This window comes from Hemiscyllium ocellatum, chromosome 2 (genome assembly GCF_020745735.1).
Source record: "Hemiscyllium ocellatum isolate sHemOce1 chromosome 2, sHemOce1.pat.X.cur, whole genome shotgun sequence".
In the NCBI taxonomy this organism is placed as follows: Eukaryota; Metazoa; Chordata; class Chondrichthyes; order Orectolobiformes; family Hemiscylliidae; genus Hemiscyllium; species Hemiscyllium ocellatum.
Genome location: NC_083402.1, coordinates 39,373,375 through 39,392,782, shown reverse-complemented (window position 1 = coordinate 39,392,782; position 19,408 = coordinate 39,373,375). Strand labels below are relative to the sequence as shown.

Below are 19,408 nucleotides of genomic sequence, written 5' to 3'. Positions count from 1 at the left end.
AATCTTGTACTACAAGAATGTGACATAACTTCCATGTGCCAAACTCAAGCAGTAATTTGATATTAAAATTTGGGTATTTTGAAGAATAAATTTGGCCAACCTACCATGGATCATTCTGCTACTGTTGTTCAAAACCGTATAGTTGAACCTTTCTGACATCTAAATAGGCAGATCTGCTTTTAATTAGGAGAAAGTGAGGACTGGAGATCAGCTGAAAAATGTGTTGCTGGAAAAGTGCAGCAGGTAGGCAGCATCCAAGGAGCAAGAGAATTGATGTTTTGGGCATAAGCCTGAAGGGCTTATGCCAAAACGTTGATTCTCCTGCTCCTTGGATGCTGCCTGACCTACTGCACTTTTCCAGCAACACTTTTCAGCTCTGATCTGCTTTCAATGTCTGAACTGAGCAGTGACACCTCCAACGTGGCACTCTTTCAGTACTGCAGTGTCAGTTGGACTTTGTACTTGCGTCCAGCATGAGATTTGAATCTGGAACCTTGACTCAACAATTATTGCAAACATTTTAGAATTGCCCAAGTGTGGTAATTTGGCATTTTTGTCAATTATTAATCTGTAACTTTATCAGAATCCTCAGATTTTTGTCTGTCTACTTTTAATTTTCTCCCTTTTAGATGAGATTGTCATTACTCAACCAGTAGCTGTTCTGAAATCTGAAAATGTGTGGGGTGCACTGCGAGGTGAGTGTTAGCAAGATAGCTTATCTTTCTATGCACTAGTGGTTTTGTATTTCAATAACTGTAGAATACAGAAGAGGTCCTTTAGCCCATTGAGTCTGCACTAAAAAAACTACTTGATCACTTTTCAGCACTTTGTCCATAGTCTTGAATGTTATAACATTTCAAGTGCTCTTTTTCCTTAAAGATAGAGACTACCCTCTCCAGTGAATGCATTCCGGGTTTCTATTACCCTCTAATTTGTATACTCAAATCCTCCTGCCTTTCACCTCTCAAAGCATATGCCCATGTATTGATGACTAATAAGGAGAGTGTTTTATATCCATCCTGCCCATACCCTCCATCACCATCTCAATAGGTCACTTTTTTTCTTTTCTGAAAGAACACTCTGAGCTCTTAGTTAAACTGCTCCATCTCCAGTAGCATCTGGGTGAATTTCTTCTACTTCACCTCCATACAATCAATCTTGCTATATTGAGCAGAACTGCTGACAATAGTCAGTCCTGAAGAGAGATTACACCCAAAACATTGACTTCTCCACCTGATTACTGCCTGGCTTGCTGTGTTCTTCCAGCCTCCTACTTGTCAGTCTATACTCCATCTATAGCTTGTATAGCTTCAATGTGACTTTCCAACAGACATTCATGAAGTGCTCCCTTGTCTTGTTACGAATTCTGAACACATTACTCCTTTTCCCAGTGTAAAGCTTCATCTGCTCTTCTAATAATCTATCAATATCCTCCTGTAACAAAAGATGTATCAATTAACCACCCAGCTAATCTTATGATCTGCAAGCTTATTCTTTCACCCAGTGATCCTTTTTGGATCATTGTATAATCATGAGCAAAAGGAACACAGCACTCATCCCTATGGTATGCCACTGGACATCAGTCTTCTGCCACTGTTGTTTCTTACACTAAGCCAGTTTTGGATTGTGGTGTTTTTTTACTTTGTCATTTTCTCATGTTGGTCTTTTAAAGGCTTTGCTGTATTTTAATTAACTGCACTGTCTTGTAGACACCTGGTCACCTCCTTGCAAAACTTTACAAGTTTGACTTCTGAAAAAGCTATGCTGGTTATATTTGGTCATTCCCCTCCAAGTGGAGACTGATTGATTCTTTCCTCCAGAATTTTCTCCAGTAGATTGACTGGTTTATCTCCATTGTCCTTGTTGAAAATTGGAGCCACACTACCTGTGGCACCTCCCTTTTTTGGTCAGAAAGGAATTAAAAATTTGGGTCAGCCATCTAACTTCCTACCTTATCTCTTGCAGCATCCTGGGATTCAAATCATCCACATCTGGGATTTCTTGGTTCCTCAGCCTGTCAAAACCACTTCCCTCTATATATCAATGCTCAAGAACCTCAGTCCCTCTTGCAAATGTCTTTCGCTCCCCAGTTTTGTTATCATGGTCCTTAATGGTCACTATTCTTCCCTACTGTTTAAACAATATACATGATATCATGTATAAAGTATGTTTAATTCTTCTACCCCCTTTGTTGGGAAAGACAATGTAATTCTGAATTTAAATGAAGCTTTCTTAATCTGTCACAAATACTTTTCCCACTGGGAGACTCCCTTTAATTTAAGGTTGGTCCTAAATTAAACAGGAAAGACCAGTAGTCTGTTGCTGAGCAAGAATGGGGAATACTAGAGGTTTTTGGCCTAGTGTTAGTAGTATTCTCCAAATGAACACAGTGAGAGCCTTTAACACTGACATTCTCAATGTTGGCTAATCATCCAGTACCCTTGGATGCTCAATGAATCTGCCCCCACCATATACAGGCAGTCCATTCAGACATTAAAAAGCTACTTTTGGGGGAGGGAGGGAATGTTTACACCATGTTTTTCTTGCAAATAACTTTAAATCTGTGCCCCTAATTGATCCTTTTTAAGCAGCTGTTACTCTAGCCCCTTTGTGACTTTGGAAACTTCTTGGATCTCCTCTTAACCCCCTTTGCTCTCTGGGAAGAATAGTCTCCATTCCTTCAATCCATTGTCAACTAATGCCTGGGGGTTTTAAAATTTATGGAGGTGAACTGATCTGCATAGTTTAACTAATACCCATTGTTCCTACTCTGACATAATCCAGTATTTTAATTTTAATATGAGAAGTAGAAAACACTGCTTGGCAAATGATTGACTTTCTTGTGGGCTAGCTAAATGGTTACTTTTAAATGTTAGAATTATACAGTTGTGTATATTCATGAGTACTTAAACAATTAATTTGTTTCAGGACTGGAGACCTTCAGCCAATTGGTGTATGAAGATCAATATGATACTGTAAGCATTTTAGGAATTTTTGGCTTTGCAAATATTGTAGATTTCCATGGCACTCATTACAATGTTTTAAAAATTTAGTCTGTCCAAGTTTATACTGTATCTTTGTTCTCTGACAAATCTTATTTCTAAGAAATCTAAATACAAACTTAATCCAGTTAGAATAAATTGTTTCAACTCATTGCTAGACAAGTATTTATGTACCAACTGTAAAATTGCAATATTGTCTTTGTACAAGTGTATTCTATCAATAACACTATTGTAATTCCCCACTTTACTGAACTTGCTGATTTCTTCATTGAGAAATTTTCAATTTAAATTGCTTCAAGTAAATAGAGATGACCACTTTAAATTGTCTCCATTTGTTATACCGCAACAATATACATTCCTCAGATCTGTCATTAAAACAAAGATTAATACCAAACTTAGTATAATGAGTAAGCTTCTGGTACAGGCAGCTATAACTTAAAATGTTTAAGTTTGTGTGCTGCTATGCAGAGATGTTTATTTTGAAGGACCTAATCTTAAATCCTGTGCAACGACCCTAAAATTCAAGGGTATATTTGAAAAGCCACAATGCTGAATGCTTAAGTGAACAAACATTTCATCTAATGTGGGCCATAGTAAGTTGGAGATGAAATGAAATGAAATTCTCCAACCTGAAAAGAAGCTTGTTTGCAAACTAAGAATCAGCAAGAGGCTTTTTATGCATAAAATTTCATTTACAGAATATCACTTTTTTTATATGCAGCTTGCTATTTTTCAGGTAGCAAAAAGAAACTTTTATGGTGACTGAGTTTCATGTCATGAACTGATATCCAGTGATAACTTGTTCCTTTGCAGCCTATTTCTTGCCCAGTATTCCTAATGTCTCAGGTTATGCTCCATAAATAACCACATGCATCTATCTTCAGAGGTTGGTACATATGATGCCAAACTCACCATCTATAATTCACTGATTTAATTCAACACTACAGTTTGGAGCACTCTGACTTTGACTTTGTTAATTGAAGTGCTACTGCAACCACTTGTCATGTGTCTCTGGGCTCTTAGCTGCTGCTTACTGGTTGTTCACTTTTCATCTTTGCTTACAAATGCCTTGGCTTTGAACTTTGCTACCGGAGTTAGACTTGCAGCTACCCAATACTTCTCTTTCAAGGCAGATAAAGCCAGACTGGTTTTAGTGATCAAAGGGATGGATATGTTACTCTGCAGCACTTAAGCAAATTGCTATATTTCATGGTCAAAGGAAATAAGTCAGGGCTTGTATCACTGGCTGAAATACATGCAGTGACCAATGGAAAATCAATACTGGCCATGTCATGATCATGACATTGATCATAGTGGTCTCTGAAGTAAGATCTGTCCCAGACAACCTTGGCATCTGTTGTCTATCAAAAGGCAATCCAGGATCCTAGAGACTGCATTGATCAGGCTGATTATGTTTCTTGTAACAGCAAGAAACAGGTAGCATTACATCTACATTTTCATAAGGAATGAGGTTTTGGGAGACCACACTTCAGTAATTCCACTGTCTTTACAAGATATGGTTTGTGCTACACTTATCAGAATAAGGTCCTTGTGTCAAATATCTATGAAAATTCCATGATGATTTTTCAGTCTTCAATGGTTAATTGTATCAAGAAATGAATTCTGTCTGCTTACATTAACTAGGACCTATTCTACTTATTTCCCTACCCAATTCATTTGGATTTATGGCCAGTGTACAAGGTTGTAGTTAGACTGCATTTGTACAGTTAGTTAACTATACTGCTTTTGGAGGCTGTCCAGAGAATTGCTGAGGCCAGCTGCGTTTAAGGGGTTTTATTATGGGAGTGGTTGAGTAAGCTGGCTCTATATTTAGTCTAAAAGAATAGGAGCCTTCAAATACGGTGGGGATGGGGAACCTTGACAAGGTAGATCTGGGGAAAGTGTGGGTCAAGGGATCACACCCCCCACCCATTTAAGAAGCTCCTTGGGTCATAAGTATATATGGAATCCCTTTATAAGATTGTATAAAGACTTACTGATTAAGTATATTCAAGGCTGAGATCTCTATCATTAAGAGAATTGTTATGGGGTGGGGGCAGAAACAGCTGGAAAGTGAAGTTGAAAATTTCATATCTACTCATCCCTTTTTTTGAGGATGTAGGGTCAATGGGGCAAATGACCTACATCTGCTAACTTACCCAGCTAAAGATCCCCTTGGGTGCTTAGGAGACACAAGGTCTATTGGCTTGCTCATTTTCAGGTGAGTGAGGGGGTTTGGTGCAGGCCTGGGATACCATCAGAACTATCCTCTCCTGTGATAGATAAGTGAACTGAAGGGGTGAGTAGTCATTACAGTTGTGCTTAACTTTTAGATAGCTGGATGGCTTCCTAAATCCACTAAGCTCTAGTTACCTTTTTAACTCCACTGTATTAAGAGTTAATAATGTTGCAGTCTGGGTACTAAGCTTTGCAAGGCCAGCTGCTGTTCATCAGATGTATGGTGCTTTAATCTAATCTCCATGCCCCTAGTATCAACAAATAATCACCATCTCGTTTTTAGTACTGAGTGATCATTGGTGCTACCTCTAACAGAGGTTTGTGTAAAATACCCTAGAAGCTACCATGATAACTTTAATAATTCTCAGCTTCCTGTTACACTTGAAGGTTCACATGCTTTTCAAAGATAGCTGCTGAGCGATGAGGCCTACTATCTGTAACTATGATTGATGTCTCAAGGCTCAACCTGAAAATAAGAGTAGGGTTCTTATATACCTCACAAACAGACAAAATGCACCCAGAAACCCTAGCCACTTTCCCCTATATCAAGAATTGCTCAGACCCTTGGTATTGTGATAGCCCACCAACATACTAAAATAGCAGCTAATGAACTTTAGAATGCCTAATACAGGTAACAAGCATCATTTACAAAATACTTTTCAAGAACTGTAACAAACGCTACATTGGACAAATGGGGAGAAAACTAGTCCACAGCGTACCTGAGCATCAACGAGCCACCAAAGGACATAACCACTATCACTGGTATCCTCTCATACAGATAAGGAAGGACACCACTTCAACTGGTTTTAACACATCCAAGCTCTGACAAGCCAAGCAGAGACATACAAAAGTATTCCTAGAAGCATAGTATTCCAACTGGAATGCTATCAATAAACGCACCATTTGGATCCCATCTGTCATCCTGAGAAAAGAACAGGAAATGACATCACCAATCCAAGGAAACTCAAACACCTACATAGAAAGTGGGCCATAACACCAGTGCTTCACTGAAGGCTCACTGATGATGTTCCCTAGTATAATGATGAAATGTCTGAAAACCAGCCTTCCAGTTCAGCGAGCAACCTTACATTCACTATGTTGCTTTTTGGAAGTAGTAACAGATTTTGAGATTGAAAAGAACCAAGAATCTTTCAAGTTATGGTGGTTGCCTGATAAAAGCTTCTGATTAAGCTGCAGTGATACGATCAGCAGAATTAGGAAAAGGAACAGACTCACACCACCCTTGTTCAGGTGTGATAATCTGATTATGGACAGTGCTCTAAAAGGAACTATTCACTATTTTGTATGTGTTCTCATTGAGGTGGACATGCCGATGTTGGACTGGGGTGGACGAAGTTAAGAATCTCATGACACCAGGTTATAAGCCTTTTGGACTGTAATCTGCTGTCGTGTGATTTTTAGCCTCCTCATTTGAGGGAATTGGGGCTTCTTCAACTGAAAAATCTGTACTAATTTTTCCACTTATTCAAAATACCTTTGTGCTCTTTCAGCCTCTCATTAATAAAACTCAGATTTTGGATTCTCCAAGATTTGCTCATAGAGGAATTTTACTTGATACATCGCGGCACTATTTACCTCTTAAAGTAATCTTTGAAACTTTGGTGAGTACGTCTAGTGAATGTTAGTAAACTCCTCCTCCATGCATTTTATAATTTATAGTTCTAAAACTGGGATATTATATTTAAAGCTAAGGGAGAAAGAACTTTGAATCTGAAATGGAAATCAGAAATAGGCAATATGCCTGGTTAATTTTCTTTTGAAGGTGAGATAATTGAAGGGTTTGTCTAGCTCTAGTTTCTGACCTGTTGAAATTCTTCAGTGCTAATTTTGCTTTTGAAAACCACATCAGAGTTCTACAAGCGCAGAGTAGCACTGGAAAAACAAATCACAAATTACCCTTCCTACAATGCAAGTAATCTCTCTAGTTTACTCCATGAACCCTTATGATTTTAAGAATATAAGAAATAGGTGCAAGAGTAGACCAGTAGGTCCTTCAAGTCTCATCTGCCATTCAACATGGCTGATCTGCCCAAGACCACAACTCCTCTATTATGTCAGTTCAGCAAAGCAACCAGCTCCCTGATAGATTTTAGAACTATCTCCTCAAGTACGTTCAGGGAGAGATTTCAAACATCTCCTCTAAATCTCCACTGCTTAAGAAAAATAGCCCTTTGTCTCCCATTCTATCCACGTGTTTGTAATCCCACTTCACCAGAACTCAATAAAGCAACAGAGACTTTGGAGAATATAAAATATATATGTAATGGACACGCAAAATCAGATATATTTACAGGGGTTTACATGTCCTGTCTTCTGCCTGTATTTAATAAACCCATATTGTGTTGATCCTATCTTTTTTACACCCTGGATCTAAAGCTTTTGATGATTGAATGCTTTGTTTCTTAGAACAAATGTTTAAAGGTGTAGCATTAGATAAAGCTACTTGCGCTTTTTCTAAAGGACTTGCAGCTCCACGCCAAAGAGTCGGCATCAATGCTATAATTTGGGGAATAGCCTTTAAAAGAAAACAAGCCAGCTATTAAAATTCTAGCTTTAATTTTATGCTCAATTGTGAAATAAGATTTGTTGTTGTTTTTCTTTACAATGATTTAAGTGGTTCCATGACTAGTCTGATGTTGGCCATTTCTGTCTCAGCCATATCTTTTATTAAATATTACCTCCTCTTTATAGCTTTCTGTGCTAATGTTAATATCTATTTGATTAGAATAAGCAATAAAGTGGCCAAAGTTAACTGTTGTAGGTTTTAGAAGCTCTACCTCATAGTTCTCGTGCTTTTGGCTTATTTCAGGAGGCTATGTCATTCAATAAGTTTAATGTTTTCCATTGGCATATTGTGGATGACCCATCATTCCCTTATCAAAGTATCAGCTTCCCTGAGCTGAGTACACAGGTTAGTAAAGGCATTTTTACAATTTTTTTTTAAACTACTACTTTACATACCGCTTTCTGATTGCAAAGTAACTTATACAGTTCAATGTATATGATGTGCTAAAAAAATTACATTTCCTACATAACTGACAACGTTTTTATACTGACCAGCTTGGTGCTCAACGTGGTCATCAAGCAAACTAAACTTTGGTTCTGTTCAAATTGTATATACTTATGATTCCACAATTGATGCAACAGTATAGAAGTTCTACTCCTATAGACTTTAATTTTCAATATCAGACGAACCCATAAAGTTACCTTGCTATTTCCTATTGGAGAAAAGATTTATAACTGATTCTGCTATGTGGTAGAAGTCTGTAGTTACCAGAGCAAAGTAAAGTGAAATAAGAGTTGTTGTTGTTGTTGTTTTTCTTTACAATGATTTAAGTGGTTCCATGACTAGTCTGATCTGTTTCAAACATTAATCTGCACCTTTTTTTGCCTTGTAATTACTTTATTCTGTATAGTTTTAATTTATATCAATTTTGATAAATTGTGTTGGAAAGCCACCTCTGTAGAAGTATTCAAATCCACCTCATCTGACTTGCCATGGAGCACTACACTGGGTGATAAGCACTAAAGCCCAATAACCTTTTAAGTGTATGTAACAGCTCTCTTGAATTGTAATCAGTTGAATAAGGAATAGACAGTTGTTCTGCTGCTTCATTTAAGCCACCACCATAGCTTGAGATGGATGAAGTATAATTATTGCATTCAGTTCTGGGGACCAGCCTTTTCTAGTTTAGTGACGAAAGTGATACCTTACACCACTTCTGCCTGTGGACTTTAACTTTATGTATTTTCATCTAACCCATTGCTGGACAGCTGTTCTGCAATTTGACAGACTGAATAGTGACTTTCTTTGGTTAGTAGGAATAGAACCTGTTGTTGTGAGCTTGTGTATGGGGTGATGTGTGAATCTGAAGGAAGGCATGGGTTCTGGTTTGGTAAAGTGAAGGATGGATGTTCTAATTTATCAAGTAATCATCAGCAAACAGTAGAGCAAGTTTTCTTGGTGTCAAAATTCATCTGCTCTTTGGACTTTTTTTTGTAGTTAGAGGGCAGTTTATAGACTGTGTGTCAATAGTGGTTGCAAGAAGCTAGAAATTATTTCTGTCAAACCAGCTTGCTTTTCCACAACTGAATCATCCTGGATAGCAAAGGCTCATGGGGTAATACAGTCTATCCAAATTTGGCAAGAATGGTTAAACCAGTTATGCATGCGATAAAGTATCTCTCTTGAATTTATTTGAATGTGGGAAAACATCACCCTCTGCCCATTGGATACAGGGTACAATGCAGGTCAAGCACACACAAAATTCTCATCCTCCATGTTGCAAGCTGCTTCATAGTCTTGCCCTTCTTTCTAGCTTCCTATATATTCCAGTCCTATCCTGAAGCAAATTTGAAGTCTCTAGATTTGCATTGGTTCCCTTGGCTGTTCTTTAGCGTCTTTAATTTTTGTTTTGCCTCATTCTTTTGGTGGTGTTTTTATTGAAATGTCTAAATTCAGTTTCTTATTTGCAATGAATAATTGCCATTAACCTCCATTTAAGGAAAAAGATCTTTGTACTTGCTCTGTAGTCCATCATCTTTCCCTTTCTCTATGAAGTAGAATCTGACTCCATATCCACTAGACATGTTGGTTTTATAAATACTATTCATTAGAATATTTGCTTTGCGAAGCACAGTGTTTTGAAGGGGATGTTTAAGTACATAAGAAAGTAGGCCATCTGGCCCCTCAAGCCTGCTCTGCCATTCAATAAGATCATGAATGATCTTTTTGTGGATTTAGATCCACATACCCACCTATTTACCATAACCCTTAATTCCTTTACTGTTCAAAAGTCTATCTTTGCCTTAAACATTCGATGAGGCAGCCTCAACTGCTTCACTGGATAGGGAATTCCACAGATTTACAATCCTTTGGGTAAAGCTCATCCTTGACTTTAATCCTAGATCTGACACCTCTCATTTTGAGGCTATGCCCCCTAATTCTAGTTTCATCTGCCAGTGGAAATATAATTTTATGTTTCTACAAGATTTCCCCCCCAACCCATTCTGTTAAATTTCAATGAATATAGTCCCAATCAATCAATTTTTTTTCTCTCTTTTACCTTTCTTTAAAAGTCTGAATGAAATATATCAAAACTCTTTTTTTTTTTTTAGTTGGTATTCTTGTTCAGCTGCGATTTTTTTTTTTTCCTCATGTTTAGTACTGACCCACTGTTCTTGGCCCTCTCCCTTTATATTTTGTAGGGTGCGTACCATCCAGTCACACACATTTATACATTGGCAGATGTGAAAATGGTTATTGAGTATGCTCGTGAGAGAGGGATTCGGGTCATCCCAGAGTTTGACACCCCTGGGCACACACAGTCTTGGAGAGGTGAGTGAATTATCACCTAACTAAACAATTTTGCCTCTTTTTGTAATTTTATTAGTAGACAAAGGCCTTTTTCTAAACAATGCAGTTCAGGATGTTAGTAAACGTATTAGTCAGTTGTAGTCCATCCTGATTTTAGAACTTTAGGCAACGCGGCCTGTTTGTACTGAGATGCATTTGTAATCCGTTTTCAGAATCTGGAGATTTTCTTAACTTTATTTGCAGAAACTTGAACTTTCTTTCATCTGAAACAAAACTGGGAATTGGTTTATCAGAATATTTTGTAGTGAAAAGAAAATTAATTTTAGACAGGTATATTTGTGTTAAATAAAATCTATCCAAAGGTCAACCACCCCTGGTCAGGGGAAGGGATGCAGCTGAGCTTAGCAACCTATGTCCTTCAGTGCTCGGGGTCAGAGGTTTTTTTTTTGAGAACTATTCTTGCATTGCATTCCAGTTCTAAAGTCAGGTACAGAGAGGGTGAAGAGACTTAGTTGTCCAAGAATTATTATTAGAATACAAAGTATATGGTAATTTATTGCTCTCTTGGGAGTGATAATGGGCAAAGAAGAAAAGGTGCACATAAGGTTTCAGATTAGAACACTTCAATTTCCAAATTTTGGTCTCAGTTTTGGAAAAAAAGTTACTATACAAAGGTGTCCTCGGTATTTCTTTTTTAAATGTTTATCAGCATATTAACTTTCACAAAAATGGAAAATTTGAAGTTGGAAGCTCACTACCATGTAAAAACTGTAGGTTAAAGCCTACATAATGGATTGTGAAGCGACACAGTAAAATATTGCCCTTTTCACTTCACTCACACACACACACACACACACACACACACACACACACACCCCCGACCCCCAACAGAGATGTTTAATCCCATGTGCCGTAATGAACTTTCGCTTTATACTTGTCTGAACAACGTTACAGGAAAGGGGCTATTTTTGTAGTTATAACATTTGAGGCAAAGTGGCAGTGCCATCCTTTACAAGTAGCCATGCTGGCCTAACTTAAATCTTTTAGGAGAAAGTGAGGACTGCAGATGCTGAAGATCCGAGCTGAAAAATGTGTTGCTGGAAAAGTGCAGCAGGTCAGGCAGCATCCAAGGAGCAGGAGAATCGACGTTTCGGGCATAAGCCCTTCGTCAGGAATCTTTGTTTGGTACTCTTAGAGCAATGTTAAAAGAATCAGGAGTAGGTAATTCAGCCACTTGAGCCTGTTTTGCCATTTAATAAGACCAAGTCTGATCTGTCATCTAAATCTATATACTGAACAGCCTTGAATATCTGAATGAGACAGGCGGGGAGTATTTTGTTTGGATAACTGATCTGATCATAAATATAGGAAGCCATACTGAACATAATTATGTAAAAATGCATGTTTACAGAGTTTTTATTTCATTCAATTATTTGAAATGTGTACAAACACTGGATATTGCTTAAAAATTCATGATATTTTACAAATGAAATCACTTTTTGTGTAAATAAAATTAATTGAGGTGGAGGTTGTTTTTTTTTGAAGAAAGTATCTAGTTGCTGTTGCTTGAGGGGTTTGTGTTTCTTTGCTCCACTGCTTCGTGTACACTTCAAATGAGGCATCTATTAAATGTATGCTATTGGTGTCAGTTTTATCAATCTTGGATGAATATATCTTTAGATGCAATATTATGCCTCTCAGCAGGTAGAAGAGTCAAAATAATTATATCTAACAAAAGTAATTTTTAATACTACCTTAAAATAAGTTACGACTTAGTAAATACGGATATTCTTGATAATTCTGCCTGATTGCAATCATTGCACCAGTGTCAGTAACACTTCTTTTGATGTAACCTTTTTACAGGACCTTGATCTTGTTTGAATAATCCAAAATTCGGATAATTGATGTTTGGATAGCCAAGGTTGTTCTGTATCTACCTATGGCTCATATCGTTTAACCCTTTTTTTTGCTTAAAAATGTATCTATTGAAGATTTTAAAACTAACAACTGATCTAACACCGGGTGCCCTTTATGTGTAGAAGTGCTTCCTAACTTACCTCCTGAATGGTCTAGCCCTACATTTTAGAATATACCCCTTAGTTCTAAAGCCTCCAGTTGGAGGCAGTAGTTTATCTTTGTCTACCCTGTCTTTTTCTGTTATAATTTTGAAGAGTTTGATCAGATCAATCCTTAACCTTCTAAATTTTAAAGAAGACCACACTATATAATCTTTCCTCCTAATTTACTTGGACTTCGGGGGTGAAGGTCATCGTATTTGTAAACCTACATTTTTCTCCCTCCAAGGCTCCTTTGTAAAGTGAGGTACCCAGATCTGCTCTCAGTACTCCAAATGGGGCCCAACCAGTGTTTTATAAAATTGCAGCGTAACTTCTGCATCCTTTTCATAACATCCTCTAGTTATAAAGGCCATCATTCCAGTAACTTTCTTGATTATTTTCTGCATCTGTTTATGGCATTTTAAGATCTATACATCTGAACTCCCAAGTGTCTTTGGACGTCTAACATATGTAATTTAATACCATCATAAAAAGGGTAGATTGGGAAACTTTGCTCCAAAATGGATAACCACTCACTTGTAATGAACTCCATTTGCTGATGTTTTGCCCATTTACTTGGTTTATCAATGTTCCTTTCTAATTTTGTACTATTATCTTCGCACGCACTCTCTCGCTCGCGCTCTGCCTGACTTTGTGTCAACAGCACATTGGGCTTAAACGATAATTCTATGCCATTCTCCAAATAATTAATAATGCGAATAATTGAAGAACGAACATGGGTGCTTGTACGGCACTCACGGACATATCATGCCAGTTTGGCTACCTATTTATTATTCGTACTTTGTCATCTGCCACTCAACCAATTTCCCAGCCATGTCAGTAATTTGTCCTCTGTTCCCTCAATTTAAAGGCCATGTTGGAAAATGGAACAAAAAATATCTGCTGTCTTTTATAGAAGTAGTTTTAAAATAGGGTAGTTTTTTTTCAGTTGAGAAGAATATAGTTGCATAATTTTGAAATGAACAGTTGTGCTGACTTTGCAGTAATATAAACTTCCTCTTCCTTATTGTCTAGGCATAAAAAACCTCCTTACTCCATGTTATAATGGTGAGAAGTTTTCTGGAACATTTGGACCGATAAATCCTTCTTTAAATACAACCTATGAATTTTTGAATCAGCTCTTTAAAGAGATCAGCTTGGTGTTTCCAGATGCTTATGTTCATTTGGGAGGTGATGAAGTCAGTTTTGCATGTTGGTATGTCAACTTCTCTCTCTCCTATTGTTTCCCTGAAATGTATGCCTTTTTTTTTGTAATCATTATCTCAATTATTAAATCTCGTTTAGTAATTAAGAAGGCTGAATCTGTTAATGAAAAATGCAAAAGTGCACAGCAGTTTTCTTTGCAATAGTGCTCCGGTCCAGATATTTGTGCCAAGTTCACAGTTAAAACAAAATCAAGTCACCATGCAATCAACTACAGCCTCTTCCACAACTATAGAATGAATATCTCTATGTTGACTTGGAGGAAGTTCTGAGTAAAGTGATGGCATGGAATACATTTTTGAATCTAGAATTTATCTGCTTGAATAGCTTAGTGGCAATACCGCAAAGGGTGTTTCTGCCAAATTTCAAGGTATTGAAGAAACCAACAAATTTTGTTGCAGCTGTACCTGTCTGCTAATCACATAGGTAAAATCTTGCTATAACTCACTTCTGCAGCTGTGTAAGAATTTGATTAGGCACATTTTGGATTTTGTGTAAATCTGATCATTACACTATCAGAAAAATGTGAAAGCTTTGTAGAGGGTGCAAAAGAGGTTTACCAGGATGTTGCCTGGATTGGAGTGTTGGACAATCTTGGATTTTTCTGAGAGTATGAGAGGTTGATAGACCAGCTGATAGAAGTATCTAAAATTGAGAGCCATGGATAGGGTGGGTAGTTGGAGTCTTTTCCCTAGTTGGAAATATCCTATGCGAGGGAGCATATCTTTAAGGTAAGAGGGGGGAAATGTTTAAGAGATGTGTGAGGAAAGTTGTTTTTATACAGAGTGATAGGTGCCTAGAACTTCCTGTCATGGGAGATGGTAGAGATGGATGCACTAACAATGTTTAAGAAGCATTTAAACAGATTATGGATCATGTACAGGCAGATTTGATTAGTTTAGAATGGCATCGTGGTTGGCACAAATGTGGGGTGACAGGCCTTTTTCAATGATCTATGTAAGCCTGTTCCCCACAGTAAGGACATTATATACAAATATGGCATATTATAATCCCTCTAAAGAGGATGATTTTTCAGCCCAGTATTAAACACTGATTAGGTGGTGTGGTCAACTAGCAGGTACAAAATTAAAAAGCTGGAACTAAATGGTTGAGTCCCCTCCATCTAGGGGCAGGCATGAACTAGGGTTGAACAGTAAATGGTATCAGCCACCTGAGTTTTTTTTGAAAACTTAATGAAAACCCAAAACTGACTTGAGGGATGGTGCAAGAGATAGGGATTCAAATTCCTTGGCATTGGAACCAGTTCTTGGGGAGGTGGGACCAGTGCCAACCAGACAGTTGCATCTGGACAGGACTGGAACCAATGTCCTGGGGAGTGTTTGCTGGTGCTTTTGGGGAGGTTTCAAACTAAAATGGCAGGTTGGTGGGAACCAACGCAGGAACGGAGGGAAGTAAAAGTGGGGACCAAAACAAAAGACAGGATGGGGGAGAAAAGTGGAAGGCAGAGTCACCAAAGACAAAAATCAAAAAGGGCCACGTTATATTATTTTTCTAAATGGCAATAAATGTCAAAAAGTATGAAGACTTTGTCTCAATGGGTAGCATTTGTAATAAAGTGGATGAATAATTGTGCAGACAATTATTAATGGATATGATGTAAATTGGGATTATGGAGATCTGGCTCCAGATTGACCAAGGATGAGAACTCAATATCCAGGGTTATTCAGTTTTCAGGAAAGATGGATGTAAAGGGAGTTGGGGTAGTGTTGTTGTTTAAGAAGGAGATTAACGCTGTAGTAAGGGAGGACACTAGCCTGGACAATGTGGAATCTGTATGGGTAGACTGCAAAACACCAAAATTGCGCACACATCACCAAACTGTAATTGTGATGGGGATAGCATCAAACAGGAAGTGAGAGATGCATGCAGAAAGGTACAGCAGTTATTATGAATGACTTCAATCTATACATTGATTGGACTAACCAAACTGGTAGCAGTGCAATGGAGGAGGATTTCCAGGAATGTATGACAGATGGTTTCCTCGACCAATACGTCAAAGAGCCAACTACAGAGCAAGTCATCCTAGATTGGTATTGTGTAATGAGAGAGAATTAATTAGCAACCTTGTGTTCAAGATTTTTTTTAGGGAAGGGTGACTGTAATATGGTGAGAGAGAGTGACAGTTAAATCTGATTCTAGGGTCCTGAACTTAAAACTAAAGTTGATGGTATGAGGCATGCATTGGCTAGGATAAGCTGGCCAAAGGTTCTTAAGGTGGATAGGCAATGGCAGAACACATGGATGAACTTCAACAATTGTACACCCCTGTCTGGCTTAAGAGCAAAACGGGGAAGATGGCTGACGGGGGAAACCAGGAATAGTGTTAAAGGCAAAAAGAGGAATGTAAATTGGCCAGAAAAGCTGCATACCTGACAACTGGGAGAAACTTAAAATTCAGCAGAGGAGCACAAAAAGGTTTAATTCAGAAGGAGAAAATAGAATATGAAAGTATGCTTGTGGAAAACCTAAACACTGATTGCAAAAGCTTCTATGGCTTCGTGAAGAGAAAAAGACTGGTGAAGATAAACGTAGGTCTCTTGCAGTTAGAATCCGATGAATTCATGATGGACAACAGAGATGGCAAACCAATTGAACAAAGACATTGGATCTGTCTTCACTACAGAAGACAAATCTTTCAGAAGCGCTAGGGGACAGAGGGTCAGTAGATCTTGTGCATATGGACTTTCAAAAAGGCTTTTGACAAGGATTCATGTGAGATTAATAAGAAAAATTAAAGCATAGGTGTCAGAGATAATTTATTCTGTATGATTAGAAACTGGTTGGCAAACAGGAAGTAGAGAGTTGGAACAAATGGGTCCTTTTCAGAGTGGCAGGCAATGGTGAGTGGGGTATCATAGGGATCCCAGCTGTTCACAATATACACTAACAATTTGGGCAAAGGAATACAACGCAATATCTCCAAACTTGCAGATGACTTTAAGCTGTGTGGTAGTGTGTTAAAGGAGGACGTTTAGAAGATGTAGGCTGGCTGAGTGGGCAAATCCTCAGCAAATGCAATATAATGTGGATGAATTGGAGAAGAAAACAGGAAGGCAGATTATTATCTGAATGGTGGCAGTTTAGGAAAAGGTGAGGTGCAACAAGACCTGATGTCATGGTGGAACAGTTGCTGAAGGTTGGCATGGAGGTGCAGCAGATAATAAGGAAAACTAATGGCATGCTGGCCTTCATAACAAGAGGATTTGAGTATACGTAGGGATGTCTTACTGTTATACAGGGCACTGGTGAGGCCATATTTTGAGTATTGCGTGCAGTTTAGGTCTCATAGTCTGAGGAAGGACATTCTTGCTATTGAGAGAATCCAGCAGAGGTTCACCACACTGATTCCTGGGATGGTAGGATTGACTTTATGATAGACTGGATCAACTGGGCTTGTACTCTCCCTGGAACTTAGTAGAATGAGGTGAGGGGTAATCTCATTGAAGCACTTAAATCCTGACAAAACTGGACTGGCTAGATGCAGGAAGAATATTTCCGATTGTTGGAGAAGCCCAGAACTAGGGGTCACTACCTAAGAGTAAGGGGTAAGCTAATCAGGACTGAGATGAGGAAGGATTTCTTCACTGAGTTGTGAACCAGTGGAATGCTGTATCACAAAGCTATTAGAGCCAGTTCTTTTGATTATATTCAAGAAAGAAGTTTGACGTGGCCCATGCGGCTAAAGAGATCAAGAAGTATGGAGAGAAAGCTGGAATGGGATACTGAAAATGCATGATCAGCTATGATCATTTTGAATGATAATGTGAACTTGAAGGGCTGAATGGCCTACTCCTGCACCTATTTTCTATGTTTCTGTTTACTGCCTCTGAACATTGCAGAATGAAATCATATTGCACTTTGCTGATTTCTTTTGCTTTCAGAAAAGGGGTTTGGATAAATTTGACACTATTGCATAAGTACCTGTCTGTATATCATTGCTCCTTGTATGCATGCTATGCTGAACATAATCAAGTAGATTTGTGCAAAACTCTACATTTGTTTCATAGTGTATACAGGGCATTGGCAAGGCCACACCTGGAATATTGTGTGCAGTTTTGGTCCCCTTATCTAAGAAAGGGTGCTCTTGGTAAAGAGAGAGTTTAGCAAAGCTTTCAGAAATTGATCTGTGGGATGGCAGGACTGACATGAGAGATTGTGTGGATTGAAATTGTATTGAGTTGAGTTTAGAGGATTGAGGGCAGACCTCAAACTTATAAAATTTTAACAGTATTAGACCGGTTAGATATAGGAATGATTTTCCTGATGATGGGAGATGTCCAGAACCAGGACTCGCAGTTTAAGGATAAGGGGCAAAACTTTTAGGACTGAGACAAAGAGAAATTTCTTCACCCAGAGTGGTAAGCATGTGGAATTCACTACAACAGAAAATAATTTGAGGTCAAAACACTCCTTGAAAGAAGGAGCTAGATATCCCTTGATCCATTCAGCCACAAAAGGTGGGTTTAGGGTATTCAGTTGTTTGATCAGCTATGATCATTGTTAAATAGCAGATCAGCCTCAAGGGATCAAATGGCCTATCCCTGCTCCTTTGTTCTCAGTTCTTTAAGTAAGTACAGCAAACATTTTATTAACAAACACCTTTTGGGACCAGGAGCATGCTAGTTGATCAAATATTCCAGATAATAAAAGGTACGCATAACTGCAGTAAATCCTCACCAAGCAAAGCTTTATGACGTCAACATCTGTCTCAAAATCTATGTAAAAATGTCAACAAACCTTCTAAAATTGTTAAAAATACCCAGTAAGTGATAGAAACTTAATGCTGAGATGTACACATCACTGTTATGCAGTAAAAGTATAATACTTGGACATTGTGATATTTCAGGTATTTAATTTTTGCCAGATTATCAAGAGTGCTGGTTGATCAGATGCTGGTTAAAACAAAGTTTGCTATATACCAATATTACAATATCAGAGTATAGTTGATTCATATCAAGCATATTAAATGCCTATGTTGACTGGAGCAAGGGTGTGCTGGTTTTTACCCCTGATTTTATTTTTTTTCTACAGGAAATCCAATCCTGCTATTACAGAGTTCATGCAAAAGCAAGGCTTTGGAAATGATTACAGAAAACTGGAATCTTTCTATATCCAAAAGTAAGGATTCTTTGCCTTCGATTATGTAATTTTGATATTGCAGGCGGTATATTTGTGGTACTTGTTTTTGCCACTGTTGCTGTCTTGTGCTTTCCTTGTTGGATGTTCATTAGGAGCTTTGCTTTTTTTTCAGTTTGGAGTTGTCTACCATCCATTCCTTTTTTTTGGTTTGCATCCCTCTCATCTTTTTAAACACATTTTTAGAAACCTCGTTGCATTAGAATGTGGACAGTCCAGGTTTGTTTTTGTTTTTGTCTTGCTCTTCAATATTCACTGATCATTCCTTCTGCACAGTTCTGAGAATCTCTTTGCTTTTGTGTTCTTGAACTGAGCACTTCGTCCTCCTTCAGAACATCCTAGTTCTGTGGAGGTCCACCTCTCTAGGTTTACATTCCAGCATTGTGTAAAAT

The 19,408-nt window shown here is 38.1% G+C and overlaps 1 protein-coding gene across 2 annotated transcripts in view; it reads left to right on the top strand.

Moving 5' to 3' along the window:
* hexb (hexosaminidase B (beta polypeptide)) overlaps window positions 1-19,408 on the top strand; it is a 42,518-nt gene that overhangs the window by 5,669 nt on the left and 17,441 nt on the right. For both annotated transcript variants that reach the window (XM_060836064.1, XM_060836074.1), the window contains exons 2-8: window positions 630-695; window positions 2,929-2,975; window positions 6,752-6,862; window positions 8,071-8,172; window positions 10,470-10,599; window positions 13,671-13,851; window positions 18,912-18,998. In XM_060836064.1, coding sequence (XP_060692047.1) covers window positions 630-695; window positions 2,929-2,975; window positions 6,752-6,862; window positions 8,071-8,172; window positions 10,470-10,599; window positions 13,671-13,851; window positions 18,912-18,998 — 724 coding nt within the window. The remainder of the gene's footprint in view (window positions 1-629; window positions 696-2,928; window positions 2,976-6,751; window positions 6,863-8,070; window positions 8,173-10,469; window positions 10,600-13,670; window positions 13,852-18,911; window positions 18,999-19,408) is intronic.